At 38.4% G+C, this 23179-nt stretch overlaps 1 protein-coding gene across 1 annotated transcript in view; it reads left to right on the top strand.

The window, feature by feature from the left end:
* The window catches only part of TBC1D5 (TBC1 domain family member 5), a gene marked incomplete at its 5' end in the record, with an annotated part of 192604 nt that overhangs the window by 22997 nt on the left and 146428 nt on the right, over nt 1–23179 (top strand). Inside the window, 2 exons of the mRNA XM_082479097.1 lie at nt 6512–6578; nt 21497–21605. Of these exons, the coding sequence (XP_082335223.1) occupies nt 6512–6578; nt 21497–21605 (176 nt within the window). The remainder of the gene's footprint in view (nt 1–6511; nt 6579–21496; nt 21606–23179) is intronic.

Below are 23179 nucleotides of genomic sequence, written 5' to 3'. Positions count from 1 at the left end.
TGTTTGGTTTTCATTGTGAAAAAGGAAAGCTTAATTTGAAAAAGATACCAGCCTTTGGAACAATGGACAAATGTACTGAATTTTAAACGTCACCTATAAAGAATTAAAATATAGAACATAAGGCTTTAGGTGCTCATTTCTGAGACCACAACTCCGTGGTGTCAATTGTCAGAGATTCCTACGTATTAGAATGAATTTTATCCAGATCGGTTTGATGAGTGGAGTAAATAGTATGAAGGAATTTTATGTTTGAAGAGTTGTGAACCTCGGTGTTACAAAAAGCAAAGGAGTCTCGTGGCATTATATATAGTTTTAATGCATAGTAAAATGCTTATTGTGTGTTGATTACCCCTTTATACTCACAATAAAGGTCTGCAATCTGTTAAGCAATTTTTTTTTGTTTGCATTATGCGAGGAACACATTTTGACTAAAATCATTCTTCCATATTTGTATTGTCACTAGTTTTGGGGGGATATTGTTTGGAATGTATATAGTTTGGGGCCAGAATTTTGGCGTTATTGCGAACAGGAAAAAATATTCACGTGTTAGTGTTCTAGTTTTACTAGTTCCTGTATATCGTATAAATATCATTTGAGAAAAAATACGTTTAAAGTTTTTAAAAAAGCACAGCTTAATTGTTTTACACCTGAAAGAACCAGTGCAGCTGCAAGGATTTTCTGAGCAAACTAGAATTCCTGACTGATCTGTCATCTATAAAGTGTGCAAAGAAAAATAGGTAGCTGTCATTAAAATTACATTTCAGCTTTCAATAACCATTTAATGAGTAGCGTAATTATATAAGTATGGTACCTCAAGTACTTCACTCAATAATTAAAAATAATCTCATCTTTAAAGTGAAAGCGCTATAATTATTATTTGACTTAACCAGGACCACTGTTATGATCTCCAGTGGCACCTCAGATTGTTCAAAGTGGTTTTGAAAGTATAAATTAAAATTGGATAAATCATTAAATTATTAAGCTTTAAATATGCTGAAAATGAATATAGCATGGAATTTGGAAGTCATGTTATAAGAATTGACAACCTTAGACTGCAAGCCTATATTTGTGTTAAAATTTTCCTTGTCTCTAATCATAAAACACTGCATTAATGATCGAGTGTTTTATATCAACCTGAACTTAAATTTTCACAACTGTTAAACAAATTTTGTTTTTTAACAACATTTTAACCTTTCATTAGAGTAGGAAGAAAATATTTAGCAGAGTGCAAACTCGTCAGCAGAGAGATCTATCTCCATTTTGACACTTATAAGCAGGGGAATGCACAATTTCATTTCCTAAATGGGATCACTTTTATCACAAATTCCTAAACTGCCAGCCATAAAACTCTTCCATAGCTGACACCAGCTTGGTAAATGGGTTAGCACAATATAAATATACGTGTGCCCTCACATAGACGTGCGTATGTGTGTACACATACATACAGAAATATGTATATACGTAAAGACATTTTTTCAATATCAAAACATATTTTCGAAAGAAAAAAAACAACAGTTCAATTATTTTTTAAAAGTAGGAGTATATCCATAGAGTAAGGGGATGTCACTCAAGCTTCTTGTCTTTGTAGACTTGCAGCTGGTTATGGTAGCATCCCAGCCCTTCTCCGTAAGAAGTCCTGTGCTGAATTTTCACATCTCACAGAAAATAGCTGTTTTCAGAGAGGTAATGAGGGAGAGGAGTGAGAAATGGCTGATCTCTACATCGTTCTTCACGTGCTTTTTTACTCTCGTTGAGAAGATGCTTAAGCTCAGAGTGCTCATTGTGCCTGGTGCAGACCCAGAGCATCTTCCTGCTCTTGAGCTGGGGCTCTGAAATGCTATTCAGTTTCTTCTTAGTGCCTGAAGTGGAAACTGTGCACTGCACCTTGAGAAAGCGCTTCTTTGAGAAGGTATTATATTATCAGTGAAACGGGCTGTTAAAAATACAAAAATAGTGTACATATTTAAATTAGGCTTCTCCCTGTTACAATTTCTACACGTGGTTTTCAGATAATCTTCAGAAAGCATATTTGGCATCCTCCGTATTCTGGGTTCATCTATTTTACGCTACGTCTGTAATCTCAAACGTGTTCTTACAGGAAAAGAGGTACTGAAGTGACAAGCCTGTGTGTTCTGGGTGAATTTAGTACCCTAGTAAACGTACAGTTTACAAATCCTTCTCCGTGCATCTCTGAAATCCAAAGAAGGCAGCATTTGAAATGTTCTTTTTTTTTGACTGGTTAGTAAAAGCGTCAATTTCGAGTTAGGCAGATTCTCTTGAAACAGCCTCCAGCTGTGTCCAGTAGTACCAGGTCCCAGCTACCCAAGTCCCAGCTCCGTTTAGCCCCTGGGTCTCCACGCACAAGAACAACCTTTGCTGAAATAGGGCAATGGAACTGGATTCTTTCAGGAGGAAGCGTTCATTCCCAGGAGAGGGAGTTTCTCCAGTTAAAGCAGCAGCAAGAAAGATATCCAGATGATTTTCAGTCCCTTTGGAAGGATACTGCCTTATTTTATTATTGTATTAAAACCAGTGACTGCTCTAGCGCTGAAAGCTGGGTACCTTAGCCGTACTGACTTTGATACTGGTGCTTGTTACGGTACTGGTTGTTCCCCTTCTCTTTCCTCTAGCTTTCTGCATTTGAAGTTTGGAAACCTTTTCAGGAGGTGTGGGGCAGGGTTGGTAGAGCATTCTGTGTTTCTTCAACAGAGCCCTTCTTCCCATTTTTGAGTCTCGGAAAGGATCTAAAGATTAGGATAATACTGAATCAATTAAGATTTTTAAAGGAGACCGTGATTTCTGTTACCAGCGTCATGAATCTTATATTCATAACTGTTCAGTATACATCCTAATTTTACCGGAAAGTTGGATCATTATTACTGAAGAAGATAACACGTAATCCGTCTGTTCTACTGGGAGTTCACCGTACCTTTCAAAAGGAGGGATAACTGGAACTTGCCAGAGGAGAGGTGATCCAGGGCATGGATTCCCACAGCTTATTGTCATTAGTTAGTGAAGCACCTGTCCCATTTGTTCTCCAAGCATTGCTGACTATGAAAACTTACCAGGATTTGCTAGAAAGCCTTTTGGATGAAAGTAGGTAAAATTTAGGGAATCTTATTTTAAGTCAATGAATACTTTTCACTTTGCTTTATCATTTTGATAACTTTCAATGAAAGACATCTAAATCATCTTTCAAGGTGTCATAACGGACATATCGGTCTTAAAGGGGATGGAGCAAGAAAACAACTGCAGAAATGCCCACTCCACTAAATCCCAGTTTTGAGAGCTGAATAGACGTAGCCCTATCCAGTTTTGGCAGCAGCTGCTAATGGTATGATGGCGCAGCAAAAGCGGCTATCAAAAAAAACCAACCCAACACTAACTTGTACAAATATGAGATTTATTAACAATGGGTGTACAATTAAGAATACTGAAGTATTGTGGCAGTCATTTAAATAAAGGAAATTGTCTTCTGGGAGGGGGCTTCAGAATAAAGCGAGCTACACTTAGTGTAGCTTGTTAAGGACAGCAGACCCAGGATCCCACCAGCTGCTCATGGTGGGATCCTGATGAAAGAACAACTTTTATCACCAAGATTCTGGTTTTCTTTGCAGAGTGCTGTTGACTCGTCAAGCAGGACAAGTGGTTTAGTAGAAAGGTGATAAAGGCTTTGCATTTTTTGCGACATTCTTAAACCTCGTTCTTCAGAAAGGAAGAAGATTATGTCCCCGTTCCTGAAAAGAGTCCCAAAAGATACTTCTTCAGCATATGAACTTGGCATTGTGAATGAGTTTTCTTTTTCGGTCTGACTAGTGTGATAGGTGAATGTTTAGGAGTTGTCTACGTATAAATAAAGTGCCATAGCGCGTTGAGGACCCATTTTGATGTGCTGTGTCCCTACAAACAATTGCCCGATATCACTGCACCTAGCCAGATGGCTTTAAAAGAGACTGAACATAGTTCAGTCGTTTCTCTGAATGCTCAGGATCAGATGTGGAGATGGGTAATATATGAAAAAACGTATTACTTAAAATTGTCCCAATATGGGAGACTATTTTCTGAGATACAAGAAAAAATGGAACAGATGGTTATTAATACTGGGAGGGTCGTCTCCTGGATGAAATATCTGGTGTTGTTAATTTAGTTAAATTTAGTAAACAAAAAGCAGATTGATTAAGTAGGATTTCCGTTTTCAAAATAAATTGAGAGAACTAATTAGTGAAATCAACTGGACTCAGCGATTTTAGACTAAAATGTAGTAGAGGTTTGGGATTTATTTTAGACAAAGGTGCAAAAGTTAATAAAAAAATGCATTCCAAATTAGATGAGAAAAAACGCTTGGAAGGAAAGTTCTGTGCTAAAGTGAACGATGAAGTGTTTTTTAAGGAATGTCTGGAGAAAGTGAAGATCCTGAAAGAAACCGAAAAACACTTTGATCTGCCAAGAAGGCTGCCTCCTGGATATCAGAAAGGGTGGGCTTATAGTGACAATAAGCAAAAGCTAAGTTGAATTAGATCATAAGAAAGGAATTTCAATTAACAAGAAAATATTACTTGACTATGGGAAGAAGCTTTCTGGGGAAGAAAACTAGAACCATTGTGCAGTGCAAATGGACAAATGACATTAAACGTAATCCAGGTAGGGTCTAAACTGTAAAAGGTTTAATTTTCAGTAAAAATAAAATTTCAGGCAAAAGCCTGAAAAGAAATAAATAAAATAAAGGGGAGTGTTGGGTAGATGTTATAAATTAGCACATCCACTAAATTTTAAAGCATCTGGCTTGCAGAGTAAATGTCTTTCAAGGATACTGACAAATGCTGCTGCATGGAACAATTTTTTAGTCTTTTAGTTCATGGCTGGTAGCATATATTTGAAGGAGGGGAAATGTAGTACCTGTATTTAGAATAAGGGGAAAAAAAATGGTTGCAAAGCAGCTGTATAGGTTGACTATTATCTCTGTGGGGCTTTAGAAAAGTTTTTAAGGAAGAACTAAGAGAGAAAAGAAAAGTGAATGGCGTAACTTCTAGTGCGGGTGTTTTGTTAAACAGGAGAGTGTGCCCAGCTAACCTGAAAGCCTTTCAAAATATACATCAAGGAAATACATTAAGTCTGTCTGGACCTCAGTAAACCAGCTGATGTAGTGCCACAGGAGATGTTATGAAATAGAACAGGTGGAGATTAGTGCAGTGTAGTAATTATAAGATGAATAGAGAAATGCAGTTTTTCATGAAAGAATTATTTTCAGTGGAGTCGGTGGTGGAACTGATCTTATGCAATATTTTCATTTGTTGTCTTAGCACAAAGTGAGAGACTGCACTGATGGACTTTTATGAAGAAAAAATATTAGAAGGGAGTATCCAGTGCAAGCACAAATGGTGGGGTGGGATTGGTCCTTTCTGAGGAAAAGAGAAATAGAAATAGCATGAAATAGTGTGAAATACAGTATTGTACGAGCATGAATTTTTGCTGTAAACTGCAAACTTCTTTTTGTAAATAAAAACAGAGAGCAAACATGTAGTAGTGTTGGTTAAGGATGGCTGTGAAACTGCAAGATGGTGTGGTGTGATTATAGACTGTATTGAGCAACATTTTTCTGGTAGAGAAGAAAACCACTGTCCAAAGAATCAACTGCTTAAACTTTTAGTATGCTGTCTACAGCTCCTGTCCCTTCTTTTCTGTGTCTAAGAAGGACTGATTTAAACAAAACAGGGAATAAGGAGCCTCATTTAGGAAAAAGACTGAAAGAACCTGATTTCAGTATGCACAACAGAGGGCACAAAGGTGCACGATGTGATCTGTAAATGAATTAAAGAAATACACAGGGACATAGAAGAATTATCAAGCTAAATGACAGGTTGGGCAAGAATAAATAGTATAAAACTGGACATAAATAAAGTTGCTTTGAAAAACAGATTATTATTTCTGGCTTTTAACAGTCCTTCAATAGAAGTAGTTACAGAGAGGAAGGTTTCCTTGTAATCCTTGGTTTCTGTGAACGTCACTGTTCTATGTATAAACAGCCCACAAGATGCAAAACGAGATGTTTGGCAGATGTGTTAGGTAGTTTCAGAGAAGCTTTGAACTTGTGCTATGACAAAAAATACCTGATATCTTACAGTGAACTCAAAATTTTTCACAAAATAGATGAACTTTTGTATTCTTTGACTTAATGTTAGTAAAATCAATCCATTTATATGGTATACCTCTGTAACCCCATACTAGTAAAATTGTGTTTCATAAGTTGAAAAGGGCCTCAATGAAAACTTTAAGTGAAATTAAATCTCAGATTTTCAGAACGTTCAGACTCCAAATCGAACATGGAGGCTAGTTGTCTCTTTTGCCAGCTGCAAGAATTTGAAGACGTAAAGTTGAGACCGGTCTATGTAAGTTTTGTTGTAAACGAAAGTTACCACATATGGTAAAACCAATTGCAATTCTCATTGATATTGTGTTTATTATTATCAAGGTTGTCTTATAATAAAGGTGTTTTCTTTTATTTTTGTATTAGGAGGATCAAATGAAAATGGAAGCACACAACACACCTCAGATTCTGATGGAACATTTATTTCTTACAGGTCAGTAATTTTTTATATTTCTTTTCTAATTTTAAACAGTTTGAATATAATAAGCTGTATAACCTATTTAAAGCAAAAGAACAGGTCCATATATTTCAAGACTACTGTGCAATCTGAATTGCAGCAGTCAATAGACTAAAGGACATGAAGGATTTAATAACGGAATGATCTGAGAAGTTGTTTTCTGGATTATTTTTTTTTTTTGAGAAAGCTTTTCAAAATGCTTAACTAAGCACAGGATGTTTGTAACCCTAACTATTTTTAAGGTTGTTTTGGGTTTGGTTTGTTTTTTTTTTTCCCCTAAAGTATGCAGTAAAATAGAAATTCTCACCAAAACTCATAGCAGCTAAGCTGAGTGCTGTTGAAATATTTAAGTCACCAGGGATCACCTTTCTGATCTTCTCCAAAGTAACTGGATCTATGGACCACATGGAACTCTATTTGCTCCTTATTTCAGGTCAAAAACCAAAGCCAGGATTCGTTAAATTTGAGGTTTTCTGAGAGGAAAATAGTACTTCAATTCTGTTGATAGTGAGCACCAGTTAAAGCAACATGATGGCTGAGCAACTTTTTGCAGCACTGTCGCTGAGCCCGAGTCTTGCCTGGGTACATACCAGAGCGTGGCTTGTACTTAAAAGCACAGAAAGGTAATCAGCAGATGTGTGGTTTCATCTTTCAGCCAGCAAAATACTGCCTCTGCTACAAATGCTACATCTTCGTCCTCGTGACTGGTAAATTAACAGTAAGGTTTGTGCTAACCAGAATGCCTGCATCTGATTTTGATGCTTAAGTATGCTAAAATAAAACAAGCTTACCACGTGATTATTTTGGATTCATTTATTGGATGGATGGATGGCATCTTTTTCATTTTTTTTTTGTTTGTTTGTAGTCTACTGGAGTCTGTACTTCAAAGAGGTGTAGGTGGGCGGGCAGGAGGAACCTGCCTGTTTGCCTTGTCCTGGTTGCAGCTGGCTGGGTGGAGGATATCGCTCCGTCTTGTGGGCAGCGAGCTGTGCGGGACGTGAGGACCCTTCAGGGGTGGGGCGGCAGGGGGGGACACAACGCCTGGAGAACCTGTTGTGGGCTGGAGACTGAGAGATTGCTGAGCAGAGCGGGGACCAAACAGCCTGGTCTCGAGGATGTTGAAAAGAAGGACTTCTTGTAAGGATCTAGAGGGAACAGCCAAGAGTTTGTTGCGATTCAAACCCTCAGAGGAGGCTTCTGGACTGGGAGCAAGGTTAGAAAAAAAGGGTGTGCCTGCAGGGACACAGTGGGAGAGGGGAGGTTTGATTTGCAAATTCTTCCCATTTTCTGTTTTCTAGTAAGTCTGCTCTAATAAAACTTACTTTGTGATGGTATAAAATCCTTCGAGGGTAGTTAGCTTGTTCACATTGAGAAAAATGTTAGCAGATCCATTTCAGGGTTCTGCCTGATGCCTCAACAGGACGTTCCGTTCAAATACACAGAAAAACTTCTTTACGGTGAGGGTGACGGAGCACTGGCACAGGCTGCCCAGGGAGGTTGTGGAGTCCCCTTCTCTGGAGATTTTCAAGACCCGCCTGGATGCAGTCCTGAGTAATGTGCTCTGGGCAATCCTGCTTTGGCAGGGGAGTTGGACTAGATGATCTCTAGAGGTCCCTTCCAACTCTGAAACTCTGAAACTCTGTGATTCCGTGATTTCTTGTCACATATGTGTTCTGTAATGCATACAATATACCACCTGAGTTAAAAGAAGGGCTTAAAAATACCACCCTGAATAATCTTCATGTTTTTTTAGGTGAGAAGCATATGTAGATACAGAGACCATGAAGCAGTCTCTGAAAAATAGGCAAGATGATAGAATTTAGCCAGATCAGCAAAAGGAAGTTGAGAGCTCTCTCTGCCATTAATTCCAGGACACTTACCCCTGAAGGTCGTTAACTCAAGAGCCCCAGCTGTTGTACCTGCCAAGGTAAAACTTGAAGAAGCAGCCAGCTTCAGCTAGGCTCTGGTTCCACAGAAGCATCAGCTGGGGTCCGACCCTTTCTCCCTACCCCTTCTCCACTCATCCAGTGACTTTCCTCTCTCGGTGAGCCAGTCTGGGGTGCTAAACCAGTCCAGCCTGAACTGTAGTGAATCCGCAGCAGTCTTTAACGCTCCACAAGTAAGAGGAGTTTAAAGTTGGCCTTTGTATGTCCATACTCCTTAGTCCAGAGTACATATAATAAATACGATGTTGGCTACAACTTCCACTGAATAATAATCGTATTCTATCAGAGAGGTTGACAGCCCAATTTACAAAACTGAAGTTAATTAATATCTTAAAAGCAGTCCCATATACAACTGCCAGAGTATTATTGTGATAGAGGCAAGATAATAAAGCAAGATAGTACGGTGTGTATATATATATCTGTGTGTATATACATGTATATATATAAGAAGCCTCTGACTTTTAATAGTTGCAAGCTAGCACTGTTATTAAGTAGTATTACAATGTTTAAGGTGTGAAACGAGTATTTTCTGCTCAGTGGCAAGTAACTCCCATCATATAATGAGACTGGCTGTAAATTTGCTAGTTGGGTTGAGTATTGTGTTGATAGTTATTGTTCCGTGCTGCATGTTAAGTAAAAATGAGCAGCTAATACCTTATGAAAGATGGAAAGTGAATCTTAAACTACTTTGAGAGGTAATGGTGGTAAATGGTTGTTATTTCCTTAAGGACTCATTAGGATACTGTCAATGAATAGTGTTTCAGTAAGTTAGTAATTTGATAAAACTTATGATAGTCTTGTTTACCCAATGTGTTTCAGTTTGTTGTATTTAAAAAAGACTGGCTAGTGAATTTTTGCCCTAAAACAGGCAAAGACATCTTTAGATCATGGTAGATGTCATGCTTGCAGAAGGCTAATACGTGTAAAATTCTACTGGAAATTTTTACTGAAACAAAAGCTGCTTTATGTTTTCTCAGCAGCAGTCTCTTTACAATTTATTTAGGAGAAGAGGCAACTCCAAATGTTTAAAAATATTTGACTGTGAACATATTTTGCCATTGAAGTGCTCTAAAGAGCATATTGTTTTTACCACAATAAAAAAAAAAAAACACAGAGCGGGAGGTGTTACTTGATTCCAACACTTTCTATTTTAAAGGACAATTTTACACTATCCAGCACAAGACTCTGAGCATGTGCGTATGTATTAACAAAGAATGTCAGATCATTATCCTTTTGATATATTTATAATGCTCCAGAACTATTTGTATGGTTTTATTTTTAATATGATGGTGTCACCTTAGAGTTTGTGGCTTTTGCTTGTGTTGATCACGGCACAGATTTAATGCTGCTTATGTTCAGATAGTGAGCATTTCCCTTTAGGCCATAAAGTTTGTAAGTAATGTAAATGAAAAGCACGCGTGACTGGCACATATTTCTAAATATTCTGGGAGTTTGTGAATGCATCCTGTCAGGTCACAGAGAATTTTCTAGTTGGTCTTCAGGCTCTGATGGAAATATTCTGTGTGTGCTTGGGAAGAAGCTTTACTAATAAGAAACTATGAAAATTATTTCATAGAACCACGTCATCAAAATTTGAAGTTCACTATTAGAAAAATTTGAGCGAGAATTTAGACATACAGTAGCTATCATCTTTAAAACATAAGAAACTTGAGGGAAATATTTGAGCTCTGCTCTACTGTATTATTTTACTGCTATGGTTAAAGCCCTTTTTGGATGTGCAGATTGGATGGACTTCACCAAAAGGAAAAGAAAAATAGGTGTGTGTCTCTAGTTTCAGTATCTGCAATGCAGTGCCACTGGAAAGTAGAGATACTGTCTTTCTCCTGCCTTCCCAAGGGCAGCTGACCTTCTCCTCGCCAAAGAGGTGAACCCCTTGCCAGCACATATGACTACAGACTATTACATTAATCTGTTTAGCCTCAGTACCAGCTGCTTGCATGTTTTTAATTATCTTATTAGATGGTATAACAGTGACCTATGAAATAAAATGAAGGTGAGTATTTTTTAACTTTATTTTACAGGCTATTTTTCTAAATATATTTTAATGACCTAATTATGACTTTTAGGGAGAGCCATTGATGCAGACATTCAATTCGGCTGATAGAATCTAACATCTCAAGGACACTTGTTTTCTTCCAAGGTGGATTCATGCATTAATACTGCTTCTAATAAATACATAGCCTAAAAAAAGCTCACTTTTCATACTTGTGTTGTTAACTTACTTTATGATTCAGACACCCATGACTACTGTGCTGGATAATTTCTTAATGCATCTCTGCGCTTGTATATAAGTTTCATTTCTACCCCATGTATCACGATGAAGTTTTTTCCTGTGTGCCTTAAACTCCTTGACAAGTGATGACTGCTCAAAGTTGTGGGTTATGTAGACAATGTATATTCCTCCTTCTGCTGATATTTCAAATAAGCAGCAGAGCTAGTATAAGAAAGACTTTCGCATTCTGTTTTCTTCCCCTGGCTTCTTATAGATTCTACTTACCAGATGTTTTCTTTCTTACTGCAAAAAGGCAATGTGGTCCTGCTGGCTGAGGCATGTTTCTTGTGTGCCAGCCAACAACCGCAGGACTGATACTGAGCATACAGAAGAAAGACGGCAAGGGGTGCAAGCTGTTCCTCCCTGTTTCTACCCCCTTCCAAAAGTGGATGGTGAAACTAGTTTGATTCCTCTTTGACCTATGTTTTTTCTTGGCGCCTGAGCCAGAAATGGCTACATAGCCTCTGTCCTTACATATTAAACATAGTGCGAAGATGTAGGCAACTTATATACCTCCACCTTGTGGAAAACTCTTGTCTTAATCTGTTAGGAAGGTGCCCGTTCCCATCTACACAAACCTATTTAGTCTTGTTCATGCACAGGTGGCATTTCTTTATTGTTTTACTTTTAAGCTACCCCTGTGCAATTATAATCTGTTTTTTCCTAACTTTGTCCATTATCTGTCCACACGTAACCAAGAGCTGTGAAGAACAAGCTTGTTTCTATTGGAGTTTTCAAATATTTTGAGATACAAAAATTTGGGAAAAGGCAAAGCAGTGAAGTGGCACTGCACCTCTGCTGTGTAAGGAGTTGGCAGCACTTGCGTCTTTCCTCTCCTTCCAGAAGAAAGCAGTAAAGCTGGCATCCACGTTTGTTTTGTCTTATCTAGAACCATTTGCTAGACACCATCTTGGTTGATGCCACTTATGTGCAAAGAGGCCTTTTCAGTACAGTTCATTTTGTCTGAGAGGCTGTAAACTCTTTCCTTAGATTTTGTCATTCTTCTGAAAGACTACGCTCCAAATGTGCTTATAACCTTTCTCTGGATGTGGTAGTCTGTGCCGTACTCTCATTTTGTCCATGTTTGCAAAGAAGTTAGCAATTCCATCTTGCAAATCTTATATTTCCAGCAAGAGAAAGTGACTTTGCACTGGTCACAGATTTCCTCCAGCAGCTTTTTTTCTCCAAATCCAAGAATATCACTGTCACACCTACTGAGAGCTTAGAAGATACCTTGTTTTCTCTGAATTATTTCAAAGTTACTTTTCTTTCTTTTCCTGTTTAAGGAGCCTTATATATTTTCCAGCTCTGTCTCATCAAGCTTCTTTTATTGACTTCTTCCTTCCACAACTGATCCACTCTGCACTCCTTGCCTGGTGTCCTAAGGAATTTGTGAAGGATGTCATAAGACAAGGAAGAATCAGTTGTCATTAAGGAACTGAAACCCTATATGCAGTATGCTTTTTCTAAGAGCCAAACATTTCAACAGATATAAACTGTGGATTTTTTTAACTTTTCCTGTGAAAATTTTGTTACTTTCTAAAGAGGTAGAAATGGTCATGTAGACTTGTTTTCTGTTTGTATTCAGCGTGATCCCTTAGAAAACAGGGGAAAGCAAATTTGGAAATTTACTGAGAGGCTGAGATGCTTTCAACAGAGAATCAGAAAGGAAGGATTGAGTACCAACATCTTTTATTGGCAGAATGCTTCTTGACGAATTGGCAGCAAAAAGGAAAGACTTAGAACAGGAAGAGAGGCCGTGCAAGGGGGAATAGTAGTTTCTAACATCTATGGAAAGAAAGTGAAAATGTTGGTTTACTCTTAATTTATTTTGTTTTACATGAAAATTAGCGTGTATACCACTGACACCATATTCAGCTGATATTCAGCCATATTTTCCCTTACTAATGTTTAAAGTGTTTTTCATTATGGATTTCCTTTTCCACTCTCAATAATCTTTGAACTGTCATGCAACTGGGAGAGGAGACGGGACTGGAGTGAAGCGAATGTCACTTCTATCTTCAAGAAGGTTAAGAAGGAGGAACCAGGGGACTAGGCCAGTCAGTCTCACCTTGATCCCTGGGAAGGTGATGAAGCAGCTAATCCTGGAAACCATTTCCAGGCACATGAAGGACAGAATCACAGAATGGTGGGGGTTGGAAGGGACCTCTGGAGATCGTCTAGTCCAACCCCCCTGCCAGAGCTGGGTCACCTACAGCAGGTTGCACAGGACGGCATCCAGGCAGGTTTTGAATGTCTCCAGAGTGGGAGACTCCACAACGTCTCTGGGCAGCCTGTTCCAGTGCTCTGCCACCCTCAAAGTAAAGAAGTTCCTCCTTGTGTTAAGATGGAACTATGGATAAGAAGTTTCATCGTGAGTAGTCAGCACGTGTGCGCCAAGAGGTAGTCATGCTTGACCAACTTGATAACCTTCTACAATGAAATGACTGGCCTGGTAGATGAGGGGAGAGCAGTGAGTGTTGTCTACCTGGACTTCAGGAAGGCCTTTGACACTGTCTGCCATAATATCCTCACAGAAAGGCTGTTGATGTATGAGCTGGATAAGCACAGTGAAGTGGGTTGAAAACTGGCTCAGAGAGTTGTGATCGGTGGTACAAAGTCTAGGCAGCTGGTAACTAGCTGTGTACCCCAGGTCTCAACACTAGGTCTAATTGTGTTTAACATCTTCATTAATGATTTCGATGATGGGGCAGAGTGTACCCTCAGCAAGTTTGCAGGTGACACAAAATTGAGAGACGTGGCTTATACACCAGATGGTTGTGCTGCTATCCAGAGAGACCTTCAGGCTGGAGAAATGGGCCAATAGGAACTTCATGAATTTCAACAAGGAGAACTGCAACCTGCACCTGGGGAAGAAGACCCCCAGGCACCAATATATACTGAGGGCTGGAAGGTAGCTTGGCAGAAAAGGACCTGGGCAGTCCTGGAGGACGTCAAGTTGAACATGAGCCAGCAATGCGTCCTTGCAGCAAAGAAGGCTAAGAGTATCCTGGGCTGCATTAGAAGGAGTGTTGCCAGCAGGTCAGAGTAGGTGATCCATCCCCTCTACTCCACATCCCCCTCCTTGGAGGTATTAAAAAACTGTCCAGACATGGTTCTGGGCAACTGGCTGTAGGTCACCCTGCTTGAGCAGGGGGATTGGACCAGACGACCTTCAAAGTTCTCTTCCTACCTCAACCATTCTGTGATTCTGTAAACCCCATTACTCAAAATCCAAAAAATGTAATTGGTTTGTTCTAAATCAGATGGAGACACCTGGGGCAAGAGCAGAAGAAAGAAGGTCTATACAAGTGCAAAACATGAATTGCTAAGCAAAAGTTCAGTGCTAAGCTAAATAGCATGAGCAGCATACCATATGAGATCAGAAATATCAGGTTGGAAAAATTTCAGAAGTATTTTGTTCTTTTTTCTTTTTTTTTTGTAATTAAGATTTTTCTTTTTTGTAAGCACTGTTAGTCCCTTAGTAAACTTGATAGAAAAGAAAGGTACCCAACAGAATTGGGATTTTCACTGTGGTCCCAAAACCTTTTACAATTCTTCCTTCTAACACAAAATCTGGCAATAATGAATTTGAAATATTTATTAAAAGTCCTGAAAGTTGGTGAGTCTAAGTAACACAGTGAACTTCGTCATTGTCATTCATTTAAAACTCAGAACTCGCATCATCTGTGCAGGAACATGGCTAACGGACAGGTGGATGGCATTGTATATTTTTTGATGCTAAAGTACTCTTTTCCACATCTGAATCATGCTGGCATAAGCTTCTAGTCCATGAGATGCATAGTGACATAAAAGCAGGAATATGAGTCACAGAACTGGTAGTGTGTTGTAGGCTGAGTTTAGCAGCAAGAGGACCTGGAGAGGATCAGTTCTTTGTTGAGTACTAACTCAGTGCTCCCGCTAGCTCAGTGGGATTTTAAATGGAATAGTTGCTTGCTACAACTTTGTAACGGAACGACTGAAAGTTAAACCAGAAATCTTGATTTTCCTGCACTCTGCTCAAAATACATCTGATGAGTGATTTCATTTTCATTTTAAAAAAAAAACCTCACCATAACCTAGAACTCTATGTAAAGCTTGAATGCAAACCAGCAGGTTTGAGGAATAGCAGTTTTTAAGCCAAAGAAGTTTGAAGACGGAAGCTTTCTCAAAATAAAGTACAATTGAAATCAATCTAAAGAGAAAAGACCTGCTTCTAGTAAGGCTACATGGTTTTTAATGATGGCAATAAAACCTAGTCAGTTCAAGAGGTTAAAGTTATATCATGAAATCACTCGTTTTCTTATGTCATTGCATGCAAAATGGGTGGATTTACAAAGTTAAGATGGAATTAACAATATTAACTAGAATTTTGCATTTGTCATGCTGTACATCATAAAATCATGCAAGTTTGAATTGGGTTGATACTTTTAATTAGTGTTATGACTACACCAGTTCTAGACCTGCTCTAGCTAGTCAGGTGGGAGCACAGAAACATTTTGGCGTTTTGAGGCCTATTCCTGCAAAAAGTATCTCCTCTTCCGCTGTTACATCCATTTTTATGTTTGATGGTTTGTAGAGCTGTGGCTGTGAATTAGCAGAAGGGTAAAATAGCAGAAGGGAACTCTAATCAGGAGAACTAGAAAGTAAATGTTCTACATGTACATGCAAAGGATGTTAAAGGTATTGGGGGGATATAAACTAGAAGGCCTTGACTCTGCAACTAGCAAATCAGTTACAATGCAAAAATAAAAACAATTGAACATAATATCCGCATTTTGTTTCACCATTCTGTAAATGTGTGCATAAAGTAGTAAGTAGAGCGCAACAAGCTTATGAAATTTAGACTTTGAAACGGGTGTAACAAGAACTCGCCTACAAAAGCTGAACAATTCCAGGGTTAGCAGGGAAGTGCTCTCCCAGGGTCAAACCTGGCTCTTTGGCTGAGAACCACCAAGGCGAAGTGGACGATTTGGAGTATGGAGAAAGGTGTCTCGGGGTTCTGCCTCAGATCCAGTGCTGTTAGGAGAGGTGCTGACAGTTCATCCCTCTGCCCGTGCAGCCTTATTTCAGTTCCCTGGACTGTACTACACACACGCTGGTAGCTTTAAGAGCACGGCTAGCTAATAACCTGAAGTTTTTGCCGGAGTGTTTGCATTAAGAAAGTGATTTTACCTTTCTTCACGCAAACCTTTCTAACTGTATGTCAGCCAAAAGTAGATGAAACCTGAACTGTTTAGGAAAATCTGGCCTTTGAATGTTGAGCCTCCCAGCAGTGCAGCCGTGCATATTCACCCTTACATGGCTGTTAACTCTGCCTCGTATCCTGAGGCAGGAGTTTGAGAAACAGACGAAAATACGTATATTTTCCAGGCAGATTGATAAGCCTTCGCGTTAAGGCTGTCAAGTGGATTTTCAGGGTAGCAAATAAAAATCCATGTGTTTCAGAAATGGTTTTGTTTTAGAAACTTCCTGCTTATTACTTGATGCTACCTTTCAATTGTTTTTCCCCCTGGTTTTATAGAATTAAGTCTGTTTTCATTACATTCCTGGCTGTTGCATCACTTTTTTTCTCAAATGTTCATTTTATGGCATAATAAATAATACAAACTACGCATATTTCTTGGATTTATGCAGTATGTTTGAAAAGAACTGTTGCCTCTCTTTAAATATAGATACTACATTCACTTATTGATGTTCCTATCAATAAAGACCTCATATGGCAAAACATATGACACAATAATTCGAGAATTTGTTTTCTTTCTGATGGCCTGTTAAGTAGCCTGTTGCTTCATTGGGTGCTTCTGGGGAACTGATTTTGGGACTCAACATTTTAAAAAGCACATTCTGAAGATTAACAAAAAAAGGTATGAAAAAGTGAAATTGGCTTTTCTGGGGGTGTGCACACCATTTTGTTTTAGATGATTTTGCCAATACTAGCAGCACTGCTCAAGAGTTTTCTTTGGGTCTCTGTGAGACTATCCATTTTATCCTTCATTATTGGTCTAGAGGGTAGAATAAGCTCGAGATTTAGATTGAAATCTCAAATATGTATGCAAATGTTCACACCTTTCAATATTATTGCAGTATTCTTTCATGAATTGAGAAATATTCCTTGTTATCTAAATGTTGTTGTAAATATTGAATTGATCTTGTTTCATCATGGACACGAAAAAAAGATTTCAAAACTTGGAGAAAATATTTTAAAAATGCATGAGATAAAATAACTATACCCACTGTCTAATGACCTGATAGATACTCTTTTCTTTGTTACCCGCGGTTTCAACTGAAAGTGAAATAATTATGGATAATAATATTTACCTGGTAGGTCTGAACCCCTGCAGTCCCAGAACTGAAACTATGCCCTTTTTCAGTGAGATAGATTGGAGTTTGATGTGGCTATTCACATTTTTACATTTCTAAGGGTTTTATAGTCTTCCACAGAGTTTGATATTGTCTGAACGTCATAGTATAGAAATGCTTCTTACACTAGCTTTAAACTTTGGAAGGATCTGCATTTGCGTACATGAGCAGCTTTATCCTATAAATAGGTAAATGCAGAAGTTAACTAGCGGTGATTACTGCCTGTGCTGTACCACTCTTCCTCTATTGTATCTCTTCCTGTTCTGAATAGAGAATTTATTTTGTGATGAGCTTTGGTGGGCTACACTTGCATTCTTCTGCATATTTATGTTCAATGCATTGGTTTTGCCATTATGCTGCAGATTGAAATTCAGCAGCTGAGCCAGAGGTTGATGGTCCACTACTGGCTATCAGTGGAAGAAAGCCTTTGTTACCTCTCCCCAACACTACCACAGCTCAGTGTTGCCTCAGTAAAACTCTGGGAACTACTATTTGAATTCCAGAATTATTTTCCAGGCGTCTTGTTACATTATTGGTGTCATTCATTCTTAAAGAGTTTATAACTGCTTGTTCCTCTATAGCTGTGCCATAGTGGCATTCCAGTGTCTTTTACTGAGATGCTAGATCTCAGGGATTTAAATACCTTTTCAAAAATTGTATTGAAGTGCATGTAAAATTTTACTTAGACTTTCTGATGTAAAGTCCTGCTTGTCATGTTCCCTTATTACAGTGGGTTGTCAGAGAGAGACATTTCTCTTCCAAGTCTTTGGACTTTTATCTCTGAAAATCTAATGTTTGTAATGGTGTTAACAAGTATCATATCCGCAAAACACATCCTGTTGGAAAGAAAGAGAAGAATAAATATGTTTATATATGGTTTGCTAAGAGATCATCCTCATTCCATATAAGCAAGAAAGTATTAGAGTGGACCCCAGTATAAAATTCTTTTGCAGGCAGATTCAAACTCGTAGTTCTGACATAAATGCATGTTTCAAGAGATGGACAGGAACAGATAAGAACTAAGAAGAAACCTTGCAGAACAAATCTGCAGACTTCATCCCTTCAATTGCTTTCCTTGCTCTTTCGTTCATACATATTGAGCACTTTTCCCACTTCTAAGTAATGCAACTGTCCTTAACTCATGCCAATAAATATTTTACATTGGACGGTCACTGCATAGATGCAGCATGTGAAATTAAGTTTTTTAAAGAAACATTAGTCCAACTACTTTTTTCTCGTGCAGGGCTTAAATTATGGAAACTTTACAATATGTACGATAGCATATTAGACGGGATATTTAAATAAGAATAGGAAATGAAAAATATGTACAAAATAAAACATTAACATTGGCATTTGCCTTTATTTTAATTGTACAACCTAAAGATGGTATTTACACATGATTCTGCATTTAATTTTCTAGTTTGATTAAAAACAATTGCAAGTGCTTATTCATACTTTAAGTGGTTCCAATTGGCTCTTGAAGACTTTCACTTCAGTGAAGCAAATGGGATGTGGTAGACTTGAGTTCCAGTCTTCATTGCTCATTTCACTTTGACCCATGAATTTTCTGCAAGCCCGGGTTAACAAGGCTCATAGATGTTAGTTTACAGGCTAGGGCTATATCATTTTAAAAATTATCCTTTTAGAATTGATAGCTTGTTGATACTGCACAGTGTTACCGTTATTGAAACAGTCTCTAGAATTGTAAGGCTTAATTTATTAGCCTTCATTCAAAATGTTTGAGAAATGAGTTAGTGAATGCTGTTCAGAAAGGATTTTAGATACCATTCAGCTCTACTAAAACTGAAGCAGCTTCCAGCTTCCAAGTCTTTTTTTTTTAGTTGCTCATAACTTTCCTTTTTAGTGATCCCAACAGCCAAGGGGGGATGTGGAGGAGATATGATCTTGCCAAATTTCTTTTGGCTGTTTTAAATGTAATTTAGCTCAAAACGTGTTTGGAATTGCATTACAAATTAAAAAAAAAAAAAAAAAAAAAAGACAAAGCATAGTATCTGCACTAATACAATGTAAGAAATGTTGAAATTGCTTTCTTACTGTGTAGTAATCACTCCCAGCAGTTGGTGAAAAAAAGAACCTGAAGAGTTTCTTTCTTCTCGGTTCTTTCTATTCGCAGTTGCCCTGGTTGAAACCTTTTGCTAGCTCAGCTGACATAGCGGCGTTTTCAAAGACGTTGTGGGAATGTCATCCACTTGCAGAACAATGTGACTAGCTTCAGAGGCTGACCTGTTGTGTGCGCAGGGGAATGTGTCACTCTTGAAGCATCGCTACCTTAGGGAGGCAGCTTGGCAGTAGTTATAATGGCCAACGATGCTACAAAATTTACAATGGCAAATGAAGAATATTATACAGGATAGAAACAGGAGGGTTATTTAGATAGGCATAATATACTGTAGTTACTGAAGTATAAATGACTGTGAAAGAAAGGGCCAGATTTTTCTCAAGCTGTGTCTGCTACGTACCATACGTTGTATTTAAAGGAGACAGAGTCGTGGTAAACAATCGCAGGCAGCTCACTGCAGAAGGTGAGGATGTATGGGAGACAGGGAGGCAGTGAAATGCCCAGATAGTCCTTCTGACTTGGAGAACGGGGAATGTGGCAGGAAGGAAGGAAGCTGCCCCACACCGTTGGAGTTACTGGCTGCTGTTTTGGTCACTTGGGAATACTGGCAGATGGCAGAAGCTGAAAGCAGCCCTAACCCCTGCAAGCTAACACTCCTTTACTCGTCTTTGTCCTTATCTGGAGTACCTTCGCTTTTCAGTGTAGTTAATAATCTAGGCCCAAAAGTAAACACCTGTTTCTTTTTCAGAAAACAATCCTAGCTGAAAGGTGGTGTATGCACAAACACAAATCTTCTGGTCTCAGTGTGGGTTGTAAGTTCACTCCTGTCTCAGAGGAACAGGGCCATGTTTTCCTGGCTTGCCAAGTCCATTCCCCAAGTATTCCCGGCTACTGTGTCATATAATTCCGTTCTGAAACTGAACAAGTTTTATCTAAAACAAGGTTTAAAAAAAAAGTCACCCTCACAACTCAGCTTAAAAGTCTGAAAACTATCTACCTCGAGCTTGTGTATATTTAGGGCAGTCTGCAAAACCGGAGTTTGTTGGTATTTAGTATAACCCACTCTGTGACCCTCCTTAGCGAAAGAAATCTGGTAAGCTCTTACCCTGGAGTCACAGTAGTAGTTTCCCTCTTTCTGGTTTCATTTGGTCTCCCAGGGAGAGGTAATAGTCTCCCATGTGACAGTGGGAGAGGGAGATGTTCACCTTGAGGACATGCACTGAAAATAAATCTGAAACACGTTTCCTTGCACATAACCCAGCTCTTTACGTTGCAATTACCCTTCGGGTTTTAGAGTGGTTGCAGAAACCTGTGAGCAAGTCTTGGGCTACTAAGACCATCAAATGGCTTTTCCTGTTCTCGTGATTCGTTTCAGTAGAAGGTGCAGGAAATATAGATTTAATTCTTTTATTCAAACTCAGTAGATGGTTTGGGACAATTAATTTCCAATTGTTTCCCAGTAGAGCAGATTTACTTGTATATTAATGAGGCACAGGTGTTAGGCCCCTGGTGCCTGCATGCCTGGGAGGCATATTTAGGTTGTTTATCTAGTCAGCCATAGGTACTGCAAGGTACTCAAGCTTGCCTTTAACAGTTTATACAGTGAGGCTTTTTAATTTTTTGATGTTTTTTTAAATTTGCTAGCACCTGTTAAAATTTTAAAACTGATCATGTAGAAAGAAGTAGGAGTGATTTCAATAGTAAATAGCACTAAATGTTAAAGAAAGTCATCTTCTATTATGCTTAACTGCCCAGCTTGACATTAAGAAGAAAAGAAGGTTCATTTAAGCAAATAAGTCATGTGAGGAGCTAATACAGTCAACAGTATACTTTTCTGTTGCATATTTTTGGAATAGGTACTTCTTTGTCTACAGCTGAAACATGAATGTGCTTATATTAATATTCATTTTTCTTGTTTATTCACTGAACTGCAGTACCAACATTTTAGAGGAAATGGAATAGCCTCCATAGACATTATGAATTTCAGTAGCTGGCATAATTATAGCGATCTACATATTCATTAAATCCAAAGAAGAAATGTGTCCAAAAAGACAGCCATGCGTTTAGAAATGGTACACAACTAAATATATACATTAAAAAAAAGTTCCTTTCCTCTGCTTATCCAAAATTGGGTGGTGTCATATAGTCCTTAAATCAGCTAAGACTTTTTTGTTGTTGTTTAAATGTGCGTTCCTTTTGCTTCTGCACACAGTAAAGAATGGGAAGAACTATTTGTAAACAACAATTACTTGGCAACTATACGGCTGAAGGGGATTAATGGGCAGCTGAGAAGCAGCAGGTTCCGTAGTGTTTGCTGGAAGGTAAGAAGAGAAAATATTTATTTACAGTTTGTGGTTGCAATATATCAACACATTACCTGATGCGCTGGAAGATTATTGATGCAAAGAATCATGAATTTTCCAAGAGACTTCATCCCAATGTTTTCCTACTCATTTTTATAATTCATAGGACATTTGCTAATCATCCTGACTTGCCTGAAAGCTGAATTGCGGGTGATAGCAAAAGATTCCTTGGAAAGAAACCCTTTGTGCTGGGCGATGCGTTTAGAATTGAGTGCCACACAGCCATCTCTTTCTCGGTCTTTGTGCAGTGAAGTTGTGCACTGGAAATAAAAAGGAAGTTTGTCTCACAATTTATGTTTTGTGGAACTGGGGATTCCTTTAAAATCAGTCCGATGCTTCTGCTAGCAGGTTTTCCCAGTGAATTGAGAAAATGAGGACCAATCCATCTCGTAATGACTGGATAGAGAGGGAAGCCCGGTCTTCCCATCTTAAAACACGACAGGTCCTCAGAGGTCTCTTACTGTATTTTTTAAAAGTTGCGGGGGAAGGAAGAGAGAAATAAAGCAAATTAGTACTGAGATGCCATATGAAGTCCAAAAGAATTTTGTTGCCCTGGCATCAGGTCTTCTGTTCCGCACTAACTTAGACAGTAGAGAACACTTTCCCTAGCAGAGATGCTGTACGTTAACGCTAATAATTTCAGTTTCCTCCCATGGAATTTCTCAATCTTCACTTTGGCACAAAGAGCTATAAAAAGAAAATGAAAATACTCTTTGTATGTGAATGAAAGAAATTTGAAATTTGAAATGTATGAAGCACTGAACAGATTCGAAGTTAATGAAAATCCTTTCTTCGGGAGGCCTGGTGAATGAATATATGCCACAGGAACTGTTTTACCAGTCCGCTGCTTCTTCAGCCTCTAAATGAGGAGGCCCTAACTCAAAACCCTGAACTAACAGAAGCATCGTCCCTCACTGTCCACTAATTAAATCAAGCAGTGGTTTTATGTTAGAAATAAGGCTGGTTTTATTTTCGTGTCCCAATATGGGTTAAGGCTCTGTTGTAGACTGCCCGTTTTAAAAATATTATCAAGATTTTTGTTAAGTTCTGAAATAGGTAAGTATTTTTAATAATTTGGAATGGTTTTTGTTTGTCAGTGTTTACTGTTTCATAACACTTTATAATGTGTAAATAAAAACGTTTAAAAAGCAAGAAAATACTCTGCTTTTTTCCTTATATGTATTTTCCAATAGATGGTTTTTTCTAACCCTTTGTAACAGAAATGTGAAAGAACTGAGTGATAGGCATTCTCAAGGACTTTCTGCAAAATCAACTCTTTTAACTGTCTTGCAGAATTCTAGAACGTGTTACTTTTCTATAGACTAAGATTTTCCCTTTGCACAATCCTTAGCTAGAGTATATCTGTGAGTGCTTAGTTCCTGCTCTGCATTCATCTTTTCTTTTAAGCGTGTTGCATTAGCTCATCAGTGTTATGTAAATAGCTTCAAGTTTTGTATATTTGTTTTCATCTCTTCTTTGCATTTTGTTCCTGCCCTGGAAGTCTCAATGAACTTTACTGAAGTTGTGACAGT

This window comes from Vanellus vanellus (genome assembly GCF_965231255.1).
Source record: "Vanellus vanellus genome assembly, chromosome: 2".
Classification (NCBI taxonomy): Eukaryota; Metazoa; Chordata; class Aves; order Charadriiformes; family Charadriidae; genus Vanellus; species Vanellus vanellus.
The sequence above is the reverse complement of the archived record's forward strand: the minus strand, read 5'-3'. Positions and strand labels throughout refer to the sequence as shown.